We start from the raw sequence: 20,948 nt of genomic DNA, 5'->3' as shown, positions 1-20,948 counted from the left end.
TGCTGTCTTCACCCGGCCTGAACTGGACGCCGTGCAGTGATAATACCGATTCTATCAAAAGCAGCCCCGGTCAGTTTGGTGTCAGCGGTTTCTAAATGAAAGAAAAGTGTTTCAGTGTCTGCAGAGGACCTGACAGCCCGAGAGGCCTGAAACCCTGGACTCAGTCGTCCTGTGGATGTTTGCTGTTCACAGCTGAAACCAGAAAATCTGGGAGGAAGAAGCCGCTGGACCTTCGACGAGACAAAAGAAGAAAACTACAGTTTAAACTTCTTCTTCTTGTGGTGTTTTACTGGCGGTTGGCAAACAACTTTGAGGTGCACTACTGCCACCAACTGATAAGGAGTGTGAACATGGAACGGCTAAACTAAATCTGGATAAGGAAAGATAAACTTAAATTCGGCGGACTAAACCAGTATCAATCAAAAATTTAAATAAAACTTTAAAACTACGGTTACTCGGATGCTGTTGTAAAAGGTCTATTAAATTAAATTCCTACAGTGTAAACATTCAGAAGTCTGGCTTATGTTTGAAGACACTGTGCATCTGGAATATCGGTCCGGGCACACACTTCTCTCGCTCGGAACTGAACGCGGAACCGAGTTTCAGCGGACGTTTCCGGGGGACGGATGTGCTGCGTCAGGTTCCGGTTGGCTTGAATGGATGGAGTGTTATTCTAACAGCTTTAACTCGGTGATGGCGAAAAGACTCGGAGGTCCACAGTGAGACAGGCTGCAGGCTGTCCGCCGGGTTGAGCTGAAGGTGTGTGTGAGTGTGTGTGTGTGTGTGTGTGGAGCGGGGCTAGCAGTTAGCCTGAAGCTAACAGCAGAGCCACACTGTGCGGTCTGCTGCTGTCTGTCCTCTGTCCTCCTCCGTCCTCGCTCCAGACATGCTGGACTCTGTCTCCGACCTCCCGCTGGACAGACACATCTTCTACGCCGTCCTGGGCTTCTCCTGGGCGGTGTACCTGTGGGAGGCGTACCTCTCCTACCGCCAGGTGAGTGCTGGGACCGGGACGGGGACGGGGACCGGGACAGCCAGCTGGCATGAAGCCTGGCTTCAGCTGGGCGGTTTGTCTTCCAGAGACAGGGACTGGAGACTCCTTCATGTGCTTTACTGAACCCAGACCTGGTCCAGGAAGTCTCCAGAAACCACCACGTGTGCTGAAGTCAGGCTGAACACGTTCACCTTTAAAACCAGCTCCCGCTTCATGGACACCTTGTCTTTATCTAGTGTTTTGATTTCCCTTCACTTCCGGTCGTTCCCGCTGCGTTACTTCGGTTTGGCGGGTTTCTCGGAGCTGCGGCGTTAAAGCGGCCTCGTGGTTTCCTGTAGCTCGTCTGCTGTCAGGACGAGGTGAAGAACAGCTGTCAGCAGCTCTCTGCTTCATGTGCACCATGAGATGTTCTGCTGGAACTAAACACACCACATGTTCCAGACACACACACACACACACACACACACACACACACACACACACACACACCAGCGTCTCGGACATCAACACCGAACTGTCAGATTGTGATGGAAGTCCAGCCTGTCTGTGGAGGCCGTCCAGAAGAAGACGGAATCAAAGCTCTGCTAGATGAAGGCTCCGGATCGCTCTGGGGAGACCCCCGGGGGACAGTCCTCAGTTAGGTCCATCTGGCTGTTCTTCAGTTAACAGTAATATCTAGAGGCATTTGTTATACCAAGTAAAGAATCAAAGAGCTGGGAGGAGACGGATGAAAGTCCCAGAATCCAACATCTGGGGTCCTCAGGTCAGGCTCCCGCTCGGCAGGCAGACTGAAGGTTTTCCCCCGACACTGGGCTTTATTTGGATTCAGTCCTCGGGTGGACTTTACAGATATGTCAGTTGAAGTGAAAGTCAGCCTGCAGGAGACTGACTTTACTGGATCAGCTGTTTGGAGTCAGTGTTCATGTGTGTCCTCACTGATGAGGAATGAAACGGTGTGTGAGAGAAATGAGTGGAATCATGAAACTAACGCTGTGCTCCTGTCTGTCCACATGAAGAGGAGGATCTACAGGACAACCAGACATGTCCCTCACGAGCTCAGCAAGATCATGGACTCGGAAACGTTCGAGAAGTCCCGTCTCTACCAGCTGGACAAGAGCAACTTCAGCTTCTGGTCTGGGCTGTACTCAGAGACTGAGGGGACGGTAAGACGAGCTTTAACCCTGCGGTTCTGTCCTGGTCGGACTCCGGGACGCCTCTGAAGTCAGTGTGATTCTGGGAGTTTTGATGCTTTTCAGCAGGTTAATCATGTAAAGTGGAAAACTAGGGTTTGATAGCTCCGTTGGTTCCTCTGTTTTGTCCCTTAAGCTCCGCCTCCTCCGTCTGCAGAGGGATAGAGTTTCTGTAGATCTGAGCTTTGAGAGGTGCTGATCTCGGTGTCCGGTCTCCGCCCCCCTCAGCTGATCCTGCTGCTGGGCGGGATCCCCTTCCTGTGGGACGTCGCCGGTTCTCTGACGGCCCGGCTGGGACTGGGTCTGGAGTACGAGATCAGCCAGTCGCTGGTGTTCCTGACGCTCGCCACGCTGTTCAGCGCCGTGACGGGTCTGCCCTGGAGTTTGTACAGCACCTTCGTGATCGAGGAGAAGCACGGCTTCAACCAGCAGGTGCTGGGAGGGACCGCCGCCGCCGCCGCCCGGCTCCTGACGCTCTGGCTGAAGGTCTCTGCTCCGCCTTTCAGACGCTGGGCTTCTTCCTGAAAGACGCGGTGAAGAAGTTCGTGGTGACGCAGTGCATCCTGCTGCCCGTCACCTCGCTGCTGCTCTACATCATCAAGATGGCGGAGACTACTTCTTCATCTACGCCTGGCTCTTCACGCTGGCCGTCTCTCTGGTCGGTGCCGCGCCCCGGTGGCTTTGGGGGAACCTCGGCAGCGGTTCTGACGTGTGCTCTGGTTCTGGTTCTCTAGGTTCTGGTGACCATCTATGCGGATTACATCGCTCCGCTGTTTGACAAGTTCACCCCTCTGCCCGAAGGCGAGCTGAAGACGCAGATCGAGGCCATGGCCAAGAGCATCAGCTTCCCCCTCACCAAGGTCTACGTGGTGGAAGGTGAGCGCCGTTCAGCGTCTGCCGGACAGAATCCAGACGGACGTGAGGACCCGGCGGGTCAAGCAGAGTCCTGGGCTTAATATTGAATCTTTCCAGGTTCCAAGCGTTCCTCACACAGTAACGCCTACTTCTACGGCTTCTTCAAGAACAAACGCATCGTGCTGTTTGACACTCTGCTGGAGGATTACTCTCCTCTCAACAAGTCTGGAGATCCGCCGGCCGAGCCGGCCGACGCCGAGGAGACGTCCAGCGAGTCCAGGGTCAAGGCCAAGGTCAGAGCAGAGACACCCCGGGCTCAGGGTCGCCTGTGGACCGAGTCCTGGAGGGTTTAGCTCTAGAAGGGTTTAGCTTTAGAATCAGGAAGGGTTTAGCTTTAGCTTCAGGATGGGTTTAGCTTGAGGGAAAGGGCAGCTTCGATAGAATTTCCAGTGTAGTTTTTTCACACTGCTCCTGTTCGTCCTTCTCGTCCTTCAACTGAGATGTTTTCGTGAACTTTGACAGAACAAGAAGCAAGGCTGCAACAACCCGGAGATCCTGGCTGTGCTGGGCCATGAGCTGGGCCACTGGAAGCTGGGTCACACCGTCAAGAACATCATCATCAGCCAGGTGAGCATGAAGCGGCGTGAAGCCCCGCCTCCCGGCCGTGGCAGTGAGGACGTCCTGCTGTCTCTCTGCAGATGAACTCCTTCCTGTGCTTCTCGCTGTTCGCCGTGCTGATCGGACGCTCCGAGCTCTTCCTGGCGTTCGGCTTCAGCAGCCAGCCCACCCTGATCGGCCTGATGATCATCTTCCAGTTCATCTTCTCCCCGTACAACGAGGTGAGGGGGAGCACACGCATACACACACACACACACACACACACACACACACACACACACACACACACACACACACACACACACTCTCACACTCACTCTCAGCTCCTCCGTTAAACCCGGTCCCCCCCCCCCCCCCCCCCCCCGCAGCTCCTGTCCTTCTGTCTGACCGTCCTGAGCCGCAGGTTCGAGTTCCAGGCGGACGCGTTTGCTCGTGGGTTGGGCAAAGCGTCGGAGCTGCACTCGGCCCTCATCAAGCTCAACAAGGACAACCTGGGCTTCCCCGTGGCCGACTGGCTCTTCTCCATGTGGCACTACTCCCACCCCCCCCTGCTGGAGCGCCTGGTCGCCCTGGGCCACGTCAAGCAGGACTGACGGCGCCGGAAGGAGGAGCGGCGAGGGGGGGGGGCGTCCTCCTGAGGGCCTCCGGAGGCCGCTGCTCCACCTCTGAGGGCGGAGCGGCGAGGTGCGCCTCCTCCCTCCTTCTCCTCCTCCTCCTCCTCCTGAAGCCTCCTGCTCGGTCCTCCTCCCTCCTCTTCTCTCCTCTTCCTCCATTCTCATCTTGCCGTACTGGACTTTCCCCCGTACAGTTTTTAATTTAAACAAACCAGAACATATCAGCCTGAGCAGTGGAACCCGGACGCCTGCCGGACGCCTGCCGGACGCCTGCCGGACGCCTGCCGGACGCCCCTGCCAGATGGGACGCCCCTGCCAGATGGGACGCCCCTGCCGGACGCCCCTGCCAGACGGGACGCCCCTGCCGGACGCCCCTGCCAGACGGGACGCCCCTGCCAGACGGGACGCCCCTGCCGGACGCCCCTGCCGGACGCCCCTGCCGGACGCCCCTGCCGGACGGGACGCGCCTGCCGGACTGTGTGTGTTTAGAAGAGATCGGTCCTCAGAATGTTCGCGTCAACCTCTACGTTTTTACTTTTCCCAGATTTGATTCTTTTCTTTATGACTGATGTGAACAAATGGCAAAACTAGACTTTTCAGACATCTTGGAAGTGTTTTAATCAATGTTTTCTACACCATGAAATGACTTTTATTGGTTTGATTGTGGAGCCGGTGGGTTGAGTTCTGGGGACTTGCTGTGGGTTCGTGCAGACACAGGCGGGATTTGCTGCATGGTTGTTTGTTGCTCAGTGTCCAGCTGTGATTAGAGGAGCTCTGGGTGTTTAGTCACAGTGACGACGTGCGAGTGCCTCCAACCCTCTTTTTGTTCTGAGTGGACACTTGGTGACCAGAGCAGTGCAGAGTTTCATTTGAGATTAGCGTAGATCTTTATTTTCCGAAGTGCGTTTGGAGAACCTTCTTTCCACTTTTCTAAAGCACTAGCTTTCCACCTCGGGTCCAGACACGCCTGTACATATGGAACTTTGGCGATTCAAGACTTATGAAGTCAGTTGTTAAAATATTGAATGTGGTTTAAAATGTTGGGTTGACTCAGTGTTTTAGTTTCTTCTCTTCATTTGGGGCGGTTGTGGCCTGACAGGCGGAGGAAGTCTGGTTTGTTTGTTTTGCAACGATTAAAATCCTTTAAAGCATTTATCTCAGTCCGCCTGCTTCTTCTGCACTTTAGTGTTTCAAAACTTCTTCATGGCGTAAAAACACATTCAACTTGTTAAAAGTAAAGACAAGAATGGTTTGAGTCACACATTTTCTGTTTCCTGTTTGTCTTGTTTTTTGTTTTCTGGATGAATTAAGGCACAGTTTACACACACACACACACACACACACACACACACAGCCTGTGTAGTACTGATACTGTTTGTAGAAGATGAACATGAGCTGCCATGTCAGTGACCTCAGTTGTAACGGACTAAACCAGAGGACCACAATGTGCTTTAAATTCGGTGAGGTCTGATGATTTTACCAGGAAAAGACTCGCGTGAACCGGAAGAGAGGTCCTCCTCATCCAAGATGGCGGAGATCCTGAGACTGTACCATCTATGACTACTTGTCTATATTTGGCCATATGATGTGGATCTTTGGTTTCTCAAGTTTAGAGAAAGAATAAATAAAAGAAGTCAATGGGGGTCAGAAGTGAGGAACAGCATGGAAGGAACCTGTTCCTGTGAGAATGCTACATTGAGAGAAATGTATTTTCCTGGTCCATTCTGGACTGGACTGAGGACCCGTCCCCCTTCCACTCCACATCCACATTTGGACTGTGGAGCTGAGGTGGTCCCAGTTCCACAATGTGGAGTGGGCGGGGCGGGTTTACGAAGCTACAGTGGGACGGTCCCCCCCAGCCCCCCGCCCGCAGGGGTGCGGCCCCCCCCCCCCCCCCGGCCCGCAGTGGTACGGTCCCCCCCAGCCCCCGGCCCGCAGTGGTACGGTCCCCCCCGGCCCCCGGCCCGCAGTGGTACGGTCCCCCCCGGCCCCCGGCCCGCAGTGGTGCGGTCCCTCGCCCCCCCCGGCCCCCGGCCCGCAGTGGTACGGTCCGCTGTGTGTTTTGGTGTCCAGGCCGTTCACCGCAGCCAGCAGCCAGCCGGTCAGTCCGGGTGAGGTGTCCCGTTCGAGCAGACATGTGGCGGGTTTTGCGGCCCAGCGTCAGGACTGTCCTCACGTGCCAGCGGAACATGTCGTCGGACCAGGTAAGACAGCCGCTGGCAGTCACAGGGACCGGTACAGGCCGACCCTGTTCAGGCCGGTCCGCCGTGCCTGCCAGGCCCATGGACTGTCCTGTCTGAGAGGACGGTTCTCCTGGAGGTCCTCCTCTGGACCCCCAGGCCCTGTTGTCTGTCAACAAGCCTTCTGGACCTTTCCTCTGGCTCCATGGTGGCCGAGCAGAGGCCTGCGGGGCTTTGACCTTCAGCAGATCTGGGTTCCTGGACTCGCCTGACCCCGCAGTGGGACGAGGATGATAACTGGAGCCTTTCTGTGTCTCAGCTGGGCGAGCTGGGAAAGGGAGCGGGGAAAGGTGGAGGAGGTGGAGGATCCATCCGGGAGGCCGGAGGAGCCCTGGGCAAGAGGGAAGCCGCCGAGGAGGAGCTGTACTTCAGGTAGGGAGTCGGGGTGTCGGCGGCTACACGGAGGATAAACCAGTAACCGTCTTCACATCGCTTCCCTCCTTCCCTCTTGTTTCACCAACATATGAAATGTTTATTGTGGTGACGGTGTTTCCTGAAAGCTTCAGACAGTGAAGTTCCCTCCAGTGCAGTTCTCCTCATTCAGAACAGAGACAGGCGGAGCGACGTTACCATGACAAAACAACAGTCAGGGCTGCGTTCAAGTCCACTCGGAGAAAAGACTAACGAGGAGCGGAGAGGAAACCCTGCTGGGGGGAGGCTGGGAGGAAACCCTGCTGGGGGGAGGCTGAGAGGAAACCCTGCTGGGGGGAGGCTGGGTCAGGAAAGCTGGTTTACAACAGCAGGGACCAGTTTCCATGGAAACAGCCAACAAGCTGGAGGGAGAGACGCTGCTGCTAACGCTGGCTAGCTAGCTAGCGCTAGAGGTTCACAAGCTAGCATGAGGGATTTTAGATACAACAAATCAAAGAAGTGTGACAGAATAGTCAGTGAACATATCATCAACCTAACAGTTGGAATGCTGTCCCTTTTGTCCAGTAACTACTGGAATGTCTTTGATTTAGCGGGATGATGAGGGACTGTATTTCAGTGGAGACGGAGCCCTCTGGTGGCTGCATGGCGCAACTGCTGTGAGAAAGATCGCTAGTCTGTGACGTCAGGTGTAACCGGTTACACGAGGAGAGAAGACCGGAGCTGTGTGGGTCCAGCTGGAGCCTGGTGGCCCGCCTCACTGTGTGTGTGTGTGTGTGTGTGTGTGTGTGTGTGTGTGTGTGTGTGTGTGTGTGTGTGTGTGTGTGTGCCAGGCGGAAGGAGCAGGAGCAGCTGGCCGCCCTCAAGCAGCACCACCAGGAGGAGATCGACCACCATAAGAAGGAGATCGAGCGCCTGCAGCGGGAGATCGACCGTCACAAGGGGAAGATCAGGAAGCTGAAGCACGACGACTGAGCGTCCCGCCGCTGCTGCACGGCGCCCGTCCTGACTGCTGTGGCGTCTGACTTCTGAGAAGATGCTGTTCCCATGTGTGCACGGTTTTTAGCCTTTTCTTTCCTGCGTTGTAGTCCAGCAGGAAGCAGTTGAAGCACTGAAGCGCTGCTGTTCACCTCTGACGTGATGAGCCAATCACAATGAAGCTTCTGTGGTGTATCAAACCGTTGATGAACAGAAATTAAATTATTTTGATCACCATTTTCCTGTAAAGTGCTTCATTTAGAAAGTCAGCAGCTGTTCTGATTCAGCCTCTCAGGAGAACGATGGGATTGTTGAATGTTCTTCACCGGAGGAGGATTTCAGTCCGTTTTGATTGATCCCCCACACTGACCAGAAGGCTCTGTGAAGACGTGGCGGTAAGGCGGCGTGGAGCCGCTGCAGCTGAGGCTGGTTCAGCGTGACTGACCCAGACTTTGAGGAAACCTGGAGAGTCTGGTGAGCTTCAGACGACGCTTCAAACACTCTGTCAGAGAAACGGGAGAAGAAGAAGAGGCCCTGCTGGGTCTGCATCAGGTCTCCAAACAATACTCACACACACACACACACACGATGGCATGGCACTGAGCATCATGGGGAACACCACCAGTGGGGCCACCCACACTAAGAGAGGTCAAAGGTCATGACCCCCCAGGTCAGGCTGGACCAGAGGACCCGAGAACAGCAACCCCAGCAGAGGACCGGAACCAACTCCCGGTGAGAAGGACCCCCCTCAGAGTGAAGGACCCCCCTCAGAGTGAAGGACCCCCCCAGAGTGAAGGACCCCCCTCAGAGTGAAGGACCCCCCCAGAGTGAAGGACCCCCTCAGAGTGAAGGACCCCCCCCAGAGTGAAGGACCCCCCTCAGAGTGAAGGACCCCCCTCAGTGTGAAGGACCCCCCTCAGAGTGAAGGACCCCCCCTCAGTGTGAAGGACCCCCCTCAGAGTGAAGGACCCCCCCAGAGTGAAGGACCCCCCCTCAGAGTGAAGGACCCCCCCCAGAGTGAAGGACCCCCTCAGAGTGAAGGACCCCCCCCAGAGTGAAGGACCCCCCTCAGAGTGAAGGACCCCCCTCAGTGTGAAGGACCCCCCTCAGAGTGAAGGACCCCCCCTCAGTGTGAAGGACCCCCCTCAGAGTGAAGGACCCCCCCCAGAGTGAAGGACCCCCTCAGAGTGAAGGACCCCCCTCAGTGTGAAGGACCCCCCTCAGAGTGAAGGACCCCCCCTCAGAGTGAAGGACCCCCCTCAGTGTGAAGGACCCCCTCAGTGTGAAGGACCCCCCTCAGTGTGAAGGCCCCCCCTCAGAGTGAAGGACCCCCCTCAGTGTGAAGGCCCCCCCTCAGTGTGAAAGACCCCCCTCAGTGTGAAGGCCCCCCCCTCAGGAAACACTGGAGTTAAACAGCTAAAAGCTAAAGAGGGGGCAGGATGGCGGACTGAGCAGCAGTGTTTGTTTGTAGCTCGTGACAGTAAGTCCTGAAGTCAAACTGAACGATCCACTGAAGTGACGGAATGCAAGACGAGGTTTATGAAGCCGGCCAAACTTCAGATGGATGATAAAGGTTCAAAATCCTCCCCGAACGGGGAACAAAAGGATGACCGTGGATGAGCGGAGCACGACGACGCCATGGAGACGGCGGCGGTAAACGAGCGGGCCGCAGCTGTGTCTCGGGCCCAGAGACACCAGTGAAGAATCCGGCGGAGAAAAAGGCGAAGTCTGGTGAGGAGCATGAGGAAGTTTGTCACAGTGCCATACTGGAAGCAACACGGACACTTGAAAGTGGAGTTGATGCAGCTGAAGGATTTAAGTGCTCAAACAAAGCAAAGCAGTGTGATGCTGGCTCGCTCAGCGCTGAGGAGCTGAAAGAGTGAAGAAAGAGAAGAAAGTTCAGGATCTGGAAAAGCAAAACGCCCAGCTTGGAAGAGACAACTGTGAACTAAAGGAAAGAGTGAAGGAACAAGAACGGTACAGAATGAGGAGGTCGCTCCGCATTGAGCCCTGGAGGAGAGAGGGGAGGATGTCTGAGTGCAAGCTGCTGAAATCCTCCGGGAAATTGCCCCAGACTTGGAGATGAAAATGGAGGAAGCAGTTGATGTTCATAGAGCTGGAAGGAAGATGGATGACGGAGTCAGGCAGGTCATCGTGCTGTTGGCCAGGAGATGGATCAAAGATGAGATCTGGAGCCGGACCAAGGACTCCCAGGTGCCAGGAGAAGAAGATCCACTTTGCAGAAGTGTTGCTGAGGGAGGACTGGGAGCAGAGGAGACGCCTCTGGCCACAAACTGAACAGGCGAGAAAAGAAGGAGAGGTGGCCTTTTTCCAGGGAGCACATGGTTTCATCGAGGGACGCCGAATCGACAACAAGTGAAAAAGAATAACTTTCTTGATAACACAGTGGAAACTTCTATGACGGGACGTTAAACGCTGTTGAATTTAGGTTGGCTCGCTCTCTGAGGAGGTTGCATAAAGGTTACAGCTGCACTTTCTTTTTTCTTTTTCTCTTTCAGTTTTTTCCTCCTTAGTGTTCATGGAAAATGTTAAACTTTCATTTGGTTCATTAAATGTGAGGGGCCTTCAGGACATCGAGAAGAGGAAAGCACTCTTTCTGTTTTGTAAAGGGCAAAAGTCTAATTGTTTACTTTTACAGCAGACTCATTCTGCAGAGGGAGATGCATCGTTTTGGACTAATCAGCGGGGAGACAGGATTTTATTCAGCCACGGTTCTGACGGGTCAGGAGGTGAGGCTGTGGCATTCAGCAGATTCCCAGGAGAGATTGTTACACATGAAGCAGATGGAGAGGCTCATTGGTTAACGGTGGTGTTAAAAGTGGAAAGTCTGTTTTTTGTTTTAAGGAATATCTACGGATATAACAATGATCGGCAAAATCGGAATCTTTTACAAAAGGTGACTGAGGTAATCTCTGAGTTTAAGGTTTCATATCCTACTGAATACGTCTTGGTGGGAGGCGACTGGAACTTGTCTCCAGATGAGTGGGTGGATGGGATGCCTCCAAGGTTAGAGAAATCTCAGGAAAATGACATTGTTCATGGTTTTATGGCAGATATATGGATAAACCTCAACCCAGATGTTAAAAGTTACTCATGGTTTAAACCTAATGGAGATTGTAAATCCAGGATTGATTATTGGTTAGGAAGTGATAGTGTTTTGACTAATGTTTCACAATCTAAAATCTCTAAAGCCGCCCTGTCAGATCATTGTTTCACTGATTTGATCTGAGAATCCACCAGAAAGGAAATCAGAAACAAGGGATACTGGAAATTTAACGTGAGATTGTTGCATAATGATGAATATTGCACCAAAATTAGAGAATTAATAAAGGAAAATGGCAGCAATGACTCACCTGAAAGCAAAATAGGCAAGTGGGAATTTATTACATTTAAGATTAGACAGTTCTCTATTCAATTTGGCAAAGATCTTAACAAGAAGATAAGGGACGATGAAAGGAAGCTGCTCAGAGATGTAACTCTGATTTGTAATAAACCAGCCTGAAGTCCAGAGGAAAAGAATAAGTCAATAGAGCCGCAAACTAATTTGGATGATCTTTATCTGAACAGGGCTCAGGGTGCGTTTATTAGGTCGAGGGCAAAATGGATCGAGGCAGGGGAAAAAATTCTTCTTATTTTAGTAATTTGGAAAAAAGTAGACAACAGAGAAATTCTCTCTCAAGTCTGATTATCAATGGAGGGGAAAACAAAGACATGAAGAGTATAGAAAAGGAAGTTTTCTCTTTTTACTGTGATCTCTACTCCTCACTTCATTCTATGGAGGATGCTGATGCTTTTTTTGACAAGATTAAGAAGTCTGTTCCTCACATTGAAGAGTCCTGTAAAGAGTGAAGTGAGTCAGATTTAAGAGTGGAAGAGGTAGATTCTGTTATTCCCAGGATGGCTTTAAGCAAATCCCCAGGGCCAGACGGGCTCACAACTCATTTTTATCGGTACTTTTGGAAGGAAATCAGAATTTTGCTGTTTGATGCACTCAAGGAATGTATAGAGAAAAAAAAATTGATGCCTACCATGAAACAAGGTCTGGTCATCCTAATTCCTAAACCTGGCAAAGACAAAAGGATATTGGATAATCTTAGACCAATTACGTTGCTGAATACAGACTACAGAGTTTTTTCAGGGGCTATTGCTGCACGACTAAAAGTAGTTTTGTCTGAAATAATTAGCGAAACGCAGTCTGGTTTTTTAAAAGGCCGGTCAATTCACAATAACATTAGACTTATATGGGATTTGCTCCACTATCGGCATGTCGTTCATGAAAAGGGATTTATCTTGTTTTTAGACTTTTACAAAGCTCTTGATTCGGTGGAGCACTCCTTTATTTTAAAAACTTTAGATCATTTTGGTTTTGGAAATAAGTTCATAGATGTTATTGGAATGCTTTATAATGGGATTAATAGTTCAGTAAGTCTAGGTCATGGTCCTTCTCCCAGGTTCGACAAGGTTGTGGGAGCTCACCGTTATTGTCCATAATGGTTGCTGAAATGTTATCTATTTTAATCAAAACCAGTAGGATTCGGGGGTTGAAGGTAATGGAGAAAGACATTGTGATAAGTCAGTTCGCAGATGACACAACTTTATTTTTGGAGAAGGTTGATCAAATTTCACTGGCTCTGCAAACTATTGATTCTTTCTCAAAGGCCTCTGGTTTACAACTTAGTTTGGGAAAATGTGAGATTCTGACTTTACATGATTGTCGACTACAATCTGTGTGTAATATAGATGTGAAACAGACAGTCAAATACTTCGGGATTGTTATCTCCAAGGACAAGGTGCTGCTTACAAAGAGATGTCTCTATTTATGGAAGGGTTTTATTAGCAAAAATGGATAATCTGTCAAGAGTCATCTACCCCGCCTTCTCTTTACCGATTTAGAATAAAGTGATCAAAATGATAAATACTATTAACTCTAGATTTATATGGAGAAACAGATGTCAATACATAAGGAAAAATGATACGGTCAAGGGGTATGAAGATGGGGTATAAACGCCATAGATTTTGATATTATGAATGGCGTCTTAAAATTAAAATGGCTAAAATCGTTCAGCACAAATAGGGATTTATTTTGGTTCACTATTCCTCACATGATTTTTCAGAAGGTGGGGGATAGACTTTTTGTTGCGTTGTGACTTTGAATGTAGATCGTTGTCGGTTAAACTTTCTGACTATCATCAACAAATCCTTCTCTATTGGAAATTACTATACTGCCATAACTTTACTCCACACAATACACCAATCTGGAATAACTGATATATTTTGTTGCACAGGAAATCAGTTTATAAGGCAGAATGGAATTCAAAAGGAGTCTGGGCTGTGGCTCACCTGCTAGATGAAAATAAGAACCCGTTATTACAGGAAGACTTCTGAAAAAAATACCAAATACAATGTAACTTCAAGGAATACACAAAAGTAATAAATGCAATACAAGAAGAAGAAGATATCCGAAATTCTGAAGTCTCCCGGAGACTGAGACAGTTGTGCATTGGGGGGCTTGAGTTTGGTGATCATGCATGTAATAAAACTATCAGAAGACTGTTGCTCGATGAAATCGACCCAAATCCAATCAAAAGGTCTTATATTTTGAAGCAATTTGACGTGGAGAAAATTAAAAGCATAAGAAAAAATTATATTTCATTTCTGTTACCTCCCAAGACCAAAGAACTCCAGTTCAAACCTTTGAATGAAATTTAACCAACTAATGAGTTTCTAAGACTAAGATTTAATTTTGATGCAAATGACTGTGTTCAGTGATGTGGATGTTGAAAACCTGAACCGTGTTTTTTTTCACTGACAGAAGATTCTGTTATGTTTGGTGTGTTTAAAGACGACAAGAATCTAGAATTTTTACTGAATGTTTTATTGCTTTTGGGGATTTTTTTTATTCACAAATGCAGGTATTTTAAGTCTAGACCTTGTTTTACTCACTGGAAGAATGAGTTCTTCTCTTTTTGTAAATCTTTAAAATTAGTTGATAATAGAAAAGCCCTTCACTTGTTTTCTTTATTAGAAAATTTTGATTGAACTTAAAAGCTTCCTCACAAATTTTATTTTTTATTATTGTTTTTATTATTATTATTGTTATTTTTTTTGGATTTACACTGACTGCTCAACCTATAATGGTAGTTTGTTGTTTTTGATAATACTCATGTGCCTTGTTTGTATGTGTATATATGTTCTTGCTCTGAATAAAACTAAAAAAATAATAATAATAAAAAAAATAAATAAAATAAAAACTAAAGAGGATGCGGTACAAAGATAATACAAGGTTATAAGATAAGATTATAAAGTAAGAAAGCAAAATAAGTTAGAAGTACATAATGAAATACAATAAAATACATAAATAATGATGGAATAATAGAACTATAAAAGGTCAGTTAAAAGCCAGATTAAAAAGGTGTGTCTTTAGCCTCCCTGTAAAAGCATCAACAGTCTCTGCGGTCCTGAGGTCCTCCGGCAGGCTGTTCCGCAGGCGGGCCGGAGTGGCTCCAGGCCGCCTCGCCGGGGGTCTGGGTTCTGGCTTTAGGAGCACAGTGAGCCGCTGCCAGAGGACCTCAGGGCCCCGAGGGTCCATACCGTAAAAACCATAGATATCATATCAGGGCCGGCTCTAGGCATAGGCGAACTAGACGGCCGCCTAGGGCGCCACGTCCCGAGGGGGGCGCCGCGGTCGTACAAGGGGCGCCACGACGCTCTGTGTTCCGTGTGCCCCGCTGTGCAGCGGTCCGACGCACTGCGCTCCTCGTCCTCGGCGCTGCCCGGCACTGATCGGTATTGTTCGGCATCGCTCCTCAGCGCGCACCCCCCCCCCCCCCCCCCCCCCCCCCCCCGCTCAACAAATGTCGGGACCGCTTGAAAAACACGCTCCCAAGGGGCGCTCGTCTCGGTCTCGCCTAGGGCGCCTCTGAAGCCCGGGCCGGCCCTGTATCATATAAAAACTAGATGCCTTAAGGTGGAGTCAGCAACGTCGTTCACTGGCGGCCATCTTAGGACAGTGGACCACTCTGGGGCGCTCTGGGTAATCTAAGGGAAGGTGAGTGATTTACACTAATTAAAATACTCAACTCACTGACTTCTTCATGGATTTACAGACAGTTTGATTCATTACTAACGTTACGTTGCTATGATGCAGACTAAATTTTAATATCACAACTTTTCTTTTTGCATGCAGTTAAATGCCTACATGTCTGACGTTTATAACAAACCAAGTCGTTTGAAAATCGATTGAAAATTGAGCAATCAGTAGTTATTTCAAAGTTGACGCTCAATTGACATTAATGTGATGAGTGAGTGAGCGGCCCTGTACCAAGATGGCCGCCATGTGATGATGTTAGTCCCCATTGGGTTACAGCGCGCATGAGCCATCTAGTGCTTCTATATATATCTATGGTAAAAACAGGCTAAATGAGAAGGAGCAAAGCCGTTCTTCTTCTTCTTCTTTCGATGGCTAGCCACCATCTCGGGGCATTACCGCCACCCACTGGGCTGGAGTGTTAAGACAGGTCAGATGGAAGGGCACCTAAACTATACAACTCAGATTCCCGTCAAAATCTAAATAAAGCTCTCTGTATTTCCCTAGAAGAATCTGCCTGCAGCGTCTCTTTTGTAACTGCCTTTTTGCTTTTGCTGCAGCAACACTAAGCATCGCTCTTTGCTCTGCATATTGCTCACGCTGCAGCAGCACATGCTCAACTGTCTCTGGCTGATCACAATACAGACATGTTCCAGTTTGATGCTTTTCTATTTTAGCAAGAGAGTAATTTAAACCAGTATGGCCAATTCGTTAAGACATTTAAAGATTAATAAAATAACAGAAATATGACTTTTATTGATGATAAACATTGTGTTAGTATCACCATGGTTACAGGTTAAAAGGGGAAATGAAGATCTGTTGGCTCTGAACACATTTTAGCAGCAACAAGGGGAAAAACTCTCAAGAGTACAGAGCTGGTGACAGGGTGAAGACTGGACCAGTATAAGTGGTGGAGACTGAGTTTATTTCGTCTCTTTGGCATCGTGAGGCTCTGACTGTCAGAATGTTCAGATGTTTGGTCTTTACGGCAGAGGAACAGCTGCCTTCAGTCTGAGCCCAGTGCTTCACTCACTGTGGTTCCTCATTTACAGAATCCTCTGAAGGAGAATCTCACAGGTTAAATGATATTGGTGTTCGTGTATTTCTGTTTAGAATATATATATATATATATATATATATATATATATATATATTTTTTTTTTTTTTTTTTTAATTTATTAAGAGACTAAACAGTACAAACAAACATAAAACATTTAGACAGACACACACCATTCTGGAAGGTGGTGTTGAAAAGAAAACTGGAGGCCCATCAGTTTGCTCAACAATGATGCCAAAATATTTTCTACAGTCTTTGCTAAAAGAATAAAAACAGAGTTAGACAATATTATTGATGTAGAACAATTCGGTTTCATGCCAGGGAGGAGCATTATTAATAATATCAGAGTAATATTAGACATGGTGGACTACAGTCAGCACATTCCAGAGGACAGCCTGCTGTTACTGGTTGATTTCTACAAAGCTTTCGACACAGTCAGTCATCAGTTTATGTTTAAAACTCTGGAAATGTTGGGATTTGGCGAACGCTTCATAAACATGGTCAAAACCTGATGAAAAGGAACGAACAGCTCAGTGAAATTACTAAATGGAACTTCACCCCGATTTACCATCAGCAGAGGAATAAGACAGGGCTGTCCCCGGAGTCCTCCTCTGTTCTTATTAGTAACACAAATCATGAACGTTTATGTTAAAAAGCATCATTTTAAGGGTATTCCAGCATTTGGGAATTCTTTTAAGATCTCTCAGTTCGCTGATGATACTGCTGTATTTGTGCAGAATGGAGGGAAGTAAGGAAGGCTGTGCAGAGTATTAAAGAATTTTCAAATGTCTCGGGACGACGGATGAATTGGAGCAAATCTGTGATACTCCCACTGAAAACTGGTGAAGACCAACAGATCCATGATATTCCTGTTAAAACTAGAGTTACTTACTTGGGGTGATCATTGATTCACATCAGGTTGAGCGCTGTGCTCTAAATTTTGACCCAATAATGAACCAAATAACTAATAAATTTCGAATGTGGCTAATGAGAGATTTGACCCTGTATGGCAGAACCTTGCTCACTGAAGCAGAAGGAATATCAAGATCTGTTTATCTGTCGTTAGCGATGGAGATGAGCCCAGATGTTCTGAAAAAACTGGACAAGATCCTTTTTGATTTCATCTGGAAGAACAAGGTCCACTATATAAAAAGGGAACTCATGTGCAGTAAGAAAGCAGACAGGGGGATGGAAGGATTAAGTTTTCAAACACTTAATAATGCATTTAAAATTATTTATGCCGATTAATAAAAGAGGAGCTCACCATGTGGAATGCTATCCCAAAATATGTATTTAATATGGTGGGCAGAATTCAGTTCCTGCTTAAATGTAATTATAAAATAGAGAAAATCCCATCTTGCGCTCTCTAATTTTCACAAACAGGCGCTGCTCTCCCGGAGGCTGATCTACAACCAGCTGCTCTCTGGAACAATGAAAATATCACACACAAAAACAAAACTTTATTCTTCAAAACCTGGTTTGATAATGGAATTATCTGGCAAATCAAATAATAAACAAACGAGGTGAAATAATCAGCTGTAACAGATTAATCATGAAGTACAAAATCTCACTTCCACAAACAGAATATAACATTATTGTTTCAGGGATTCCAAAAGGCTTGATTCATCTATTAAAAGGATCAAAATTCAACCCACAAACTCAGAAAGTTGAAAGTCAGATATTAATAAATGGAATGGATATAAATAAATGTTTAAACAAATTAATCAGAAACAAGATTCGACCCACAGGTGGAGCTGCAGCAGCATCCTGCTGGAGCTCCAGATCCGGTGGAACAGCCTGGAACCAGGCCTGGAGGCTGGAGAGAAGGTCTGCATCAATAATAAAATCAAAGAAATAACCTTTAAAATCCTTCATAATATTTATCCAGCCAAAAAAACATTGAAAAGATTTTAGTTAAACATAGACTACAACTGCTGTTTCTGTGCAAATGAGATGGACCAATCCAACAGCTCTTCTCTCAGCGGAGCTTCAGTCAAACTTTCTGGACTAAAGCTGCAGTTTTTTGTCAAATAGAACCAAAGGAACCGTCCGCCTCCAGGAGATCCGTTCAGAATAAATGTTAATAAAGTTTATTTCTAACGGCTGGGCTAAAAAAAACCTACGGGAAGTGCAGCATGTCGTCACTTCCGGCCGCCCTGCCTTTTACCCTGGGAAGCCCCGTGGCTCTCTCTTTTCGCTCATCATGGCGGACCGCTTCAATAAGGTGATCCCCGGCAGCGCGCTCTTTCTGGTCTTTTCTCCTCATTTCGCGGCGTGAAGCGGCGCGGTCTTCGCCTGGTGTCGCGGGGGAAGCTGCCGGTAGTGGGTATATGTCTGCGGTTTGGCCGTCTGGTCTCTGCAGATGAAGATTTTGATCCTTGAAGCGGGCGAGCGTGTCTCCATCATGGCAGGCGCCGCTGTTAGCCGTTAGCTCCGGTAGCCGGCTAGCTTCTGGATTAATGTACTCCGGTACTCTGGACTAGGAATGGGGCGGTGTTATAAATGAGCTTTTGTCGCATCGACACCGTTCTTCGTGTAATCCTACATTGTGCTTGATCTGTAGAATATGTTATCGTTAATGTAGCATTATGCTAAGCTAACGTTAGCGTGGACGTGGGGTTCGATGTCCATGTGCCGCAGATGAAGTGAAGATCAGATGATCTGAAACGTTTACAGATGAAGTGATCTGAGATTACCACGTTACAGGACTTTAATCTCCGTGTATCACGTGACTCGTCGGGTATTTCTGCAGACTGCTCTCGGGGCGCCGTGTCCGGTGGGTTTGATACCTGCAGCACGTGACTTGATGTGCGCTGCGCTGTGTTGACAGGTTCTGCTGCTGGATGGCAGGGGACACCTCCTCGGCAGGCTGGCTGCCATCGTGGCCAAGCAGGTTCTTCTGGGTGAGTCTGAGCAGGAACCAGCAGAGTCTCGGCTGATGATCTGTTTGTCCAGCTCCATCTGAGCGCCTGTAGCTGTTTACAGCCCTGACACAATGAAAACATGTTCTGAAGTCTACAACCAATTATTAAATCCAGCCTTGCAAGTGCAGGTCTGACGATGGAGTTTTGTACAAGTTGTTAAATCAGCCCACACCTGGACTGAAGAGCTCCGTTAGGGCAGGAGTCTCTTAGAGAGCGTCCGGGTGTGGAGCAGAGAACGCTGCCTCCGCGGTCGGTGATGATTCTTTTACCCACCTTGTTCGAGTGTTAACTCTGAGAAGACTCACATGCACTACCATCTGAGACCGGAGGCCCGGCCCGCCCGGACTGACCCCGTCCCCCGTGGCTGCAGCTCTAACCAGCCTCTCTCCTCCAGGGCACAAAGTGGTGGTGGTGAGATGTGAGGGCATCAACATTTCTGGAAACTTCTACCGCAACAAGCGTGAGTGTGTCCTGCGAGCAGCGTCTGTGCTGCAGCCTCGTCCGTGATGTTTTTACCCCAATAATTTGAGTTTGACTGACCATGAGAAGACGTTACATGCACTCCCATCTGAGACGGCGTCCTCCACCGAGGGCGCCGCCGCCCCGTCTGCAGCCTGTTCACCGCCCTGTCCTGTCCCTCCAGTCAAGTACCTGGCGTTCCTGCGGAAGAGGATGAACACCAACCCGTCCCGCGGCCCGTACCACTTCCGAGCCCCCAGCAGGATCTTCTGGAGGACGGTCAGAGGTGAGACCCGGCAGGTCCGGGGTTGCAGCCGGTCTTCGCTCGACAGTGATGAGCAATTATCCCGAAGCTGAAACCTGTTGATGCCACCAAAATTACGGATCTGAGTGCTGAGTCGAGCTGCGCCGCCGAGGGGGGGTGCTTCAGCCCCGACGGTTCTCATGTGACTCACCCGGATTCTCTCCACCAGGCATGCTGCCCCACAAAACCAAGCGAGGCCAGGCGGCTCTGGAGAGGCTGAAGGTGTTTGACGGGATCCCCCCGCCGTACGACAAGGTAAACCCCCCCCCCCCCCCCCCACCCCCCCCCCCCCGCTGTGTCCTGCTGCTGCCGCCGTCTGTGATGACGCTTTTATCCACCTTGTTTGAACTGTGGCTGAAAAGACATCTTGTCTGAGACGCGTCCTCCTCCAGGAGGCGCCGCCGCGCAGGTTTCCTGTCTGACTGTCATTTGGTTTGCAGAGGAAGCGAATGGTCGTCCCTGCCGCGCTCAAGATCGTGCGTCTGAAGCCGTCTCGTAAGGTGAGTGAGCGTCCTGCGGCCGGGGCCCGTTTGACCCCCCCCCCCCCCCCCCCAGAGCCTCCTGGCCCCCCAGAGCCTCCTGGCCCCCCAGAGCCTCCTGACCCGCTGCTCTCCCCCCACAGTTCGCTCTGCTGGGCCGTCTGGCTCACGAGGTGGGCTGGAAGTACCAGGCCATCACGGCCACCCTGGAGGAGAAGAGGAAGGAGAAGTCCAAGCTCCGCTACAACAAGAAAAAGACTCTGGTCAAGCTGACCAAGCAGGCGGAGAAGAACGTGGAGGGCAAGATCTCCAAATACACAGACGTCCTGAAACAATATGGAGTCATCGTCTGAACTGCTCTTCTGATAATAAACGAGTAAATGTTTATACAAAGTTTCTGTCTTTGATTCCGCTGCTCGTGATTTGAAAGGTTCATGTCGTCTGGAGTTTACCTTCATGTCACTGAAAGTCGTTTTAACAAGTTCAGGTTTTAAAGGGATCTTCCACAGAAACGCAGGAACTTGGTTGTTGAGACTGTAACTGGTGGAGTTGACCTAACAGCAGGTGAAATATGAGTGGAATTGTGGTTTGTCAGCAGTTTAGGAAGGACATGAGACTCTGAACACAGTGACACTGCATTAACTAAGAAACAGGAAACGGGCTGGTCACTGCGGCAGGGAAACGATCCCACGGCCTGAGACAGCAGCCATGTAAGTACAGCAAATGACCTGGTTAGTTTCCCTTTGACTGTTTGATGTT

The 20,948-nt window shown here is 49.3% G+C and overlaps 3 protein-coding genes and 3 non-coding genes across 6 annotated transcripts; all 6 read left to right on the top strand.

Annotated features, from left to right (window-relative positions):
* Nucleotides 1-612: 612 nt before the first annotated feature.
* On the top strand, nucleotides 613-5,422 carry LOC115406550 (CAAX prenyl protease 1 homolog). Its single transcript, XM_030116657.1, is given in 10 exon segments — nucleotides 613-994; nucleotides 2,011-2,157; nucleotides 2,413-2,616; nucleotides 2,691-2,784; nucleotides 2,787-2,842; nucleotides 2,919-3,060; nucleotides 3,157-3,332; nucleotides 3,562-3,666; nucleotides 3,738-3,878; nucleotides 4,026-5,422. Coding segments are annotated over 10 exon segments (1,398 nt in total). The 5' UTR covers nucleotides 613-886; the 3' UTR covers nucleotides 4,251-5,422.
* LOC115406555 (60S ribosomal protein L13a) lies at nucleotides 2,892-20,586 on the top strand. Its single transcript, XM_030116665.1, has 8 exons — nucleotides 2,892-2,901; nucleotides 18,216-18,247; nucleotides 18,854-18,926; nucleotides 19,342-19,407; nucleotides 19,591-19,692; nucleotides 19,880-19,965; nucleotides 20,151-20,210; nucleotides 20,333-20,586. The coding sequence occupies exons 2-8, from the start codon at nucleotides 18,227-18,229 to the stop codon at nucleotides 20,540-20,542; spliced, it is 618 nt and encodes a 205-aa protein (XP_029972525.1). The 5' UTR covers nucleotides 2,892-2,901; nucleotides 18,216-18,226; the 3' UTR covers nucleotides 20,543-20,586.
* LOC115406560 (ATPase inhibitor B, mitochondrial-like) lies at nucleotides 6,304-8,095 on the top strand. Its single transcript, XM_030116670.1, has 3 exons — nucleotides 6,304-6,475; nucleotides 6,771-6,883; nucleotides 7,714-8,095. The coding sequence occupies exons 1-3, from the start codon at nucleotides 6,407-6,409 to the stop codon at nucleotides 7,853-7,855; spliced, it is 324 nt and encodes a 107-aa protein (XP_029972530.1). The 5' UTR covers nucleotides 6,304-6,406; the 3' UTR covers nucleotides 7,856-8,095.
* On the top strand, nucleotides 19,194-19,274 carry LOC115407359 (small nucleolar RNA Z195/SNORD33/SNORD32 family). Its single transcript, XR_003933630.1, has one exon. It is a non-coding gene; the product is annotated as a small nucleolar RNA Z195/SNORD33/SNORD32 family (small nucleolar RNA).
* Nucleotides 19,444-19,525, top strand: LOC115407345 (small nucleolar RNA Z195/SNORD33/SNORD32 family). The gene has a single exon (XR_003933617.1). It is a non-coding gene; the product is annotated as a small nucleolar RNA Z195/SNORD33/SNORD32 family (small nucleolar RNA).
* On the top strand, nucleotides 19,733-19,806 carry LOC115407348 (small nucleolar RNA SNORD50). The gene has a single exon (XR_003933620.1). It is a non-coding gene; the product is annotated as a small nucleolar RNA SNORD50 (small nucleolar RNA).
* Nucleotides 20,587-20,948: the final 362 nt, after the last annotated feature.

This window comes from Salarias fasciatus, chromosome 19, assembly GCF_902148845.1.
Source record: "Salarias fasciatus chromosome 19, fSalaFa1.1, whole genome shotgun sequence".
In the NCBI taxonomy this organism is placed as follows: domain Eukaryota; kingdom Metazoa; phylum Chordata; class Actinopteri; order Blenniiformes; family Blenniidae; genus Salarias; species Salarias fasciatus.
This window is presented reverse-complemented; position numbering and strand designations above follow the sequence as displayed.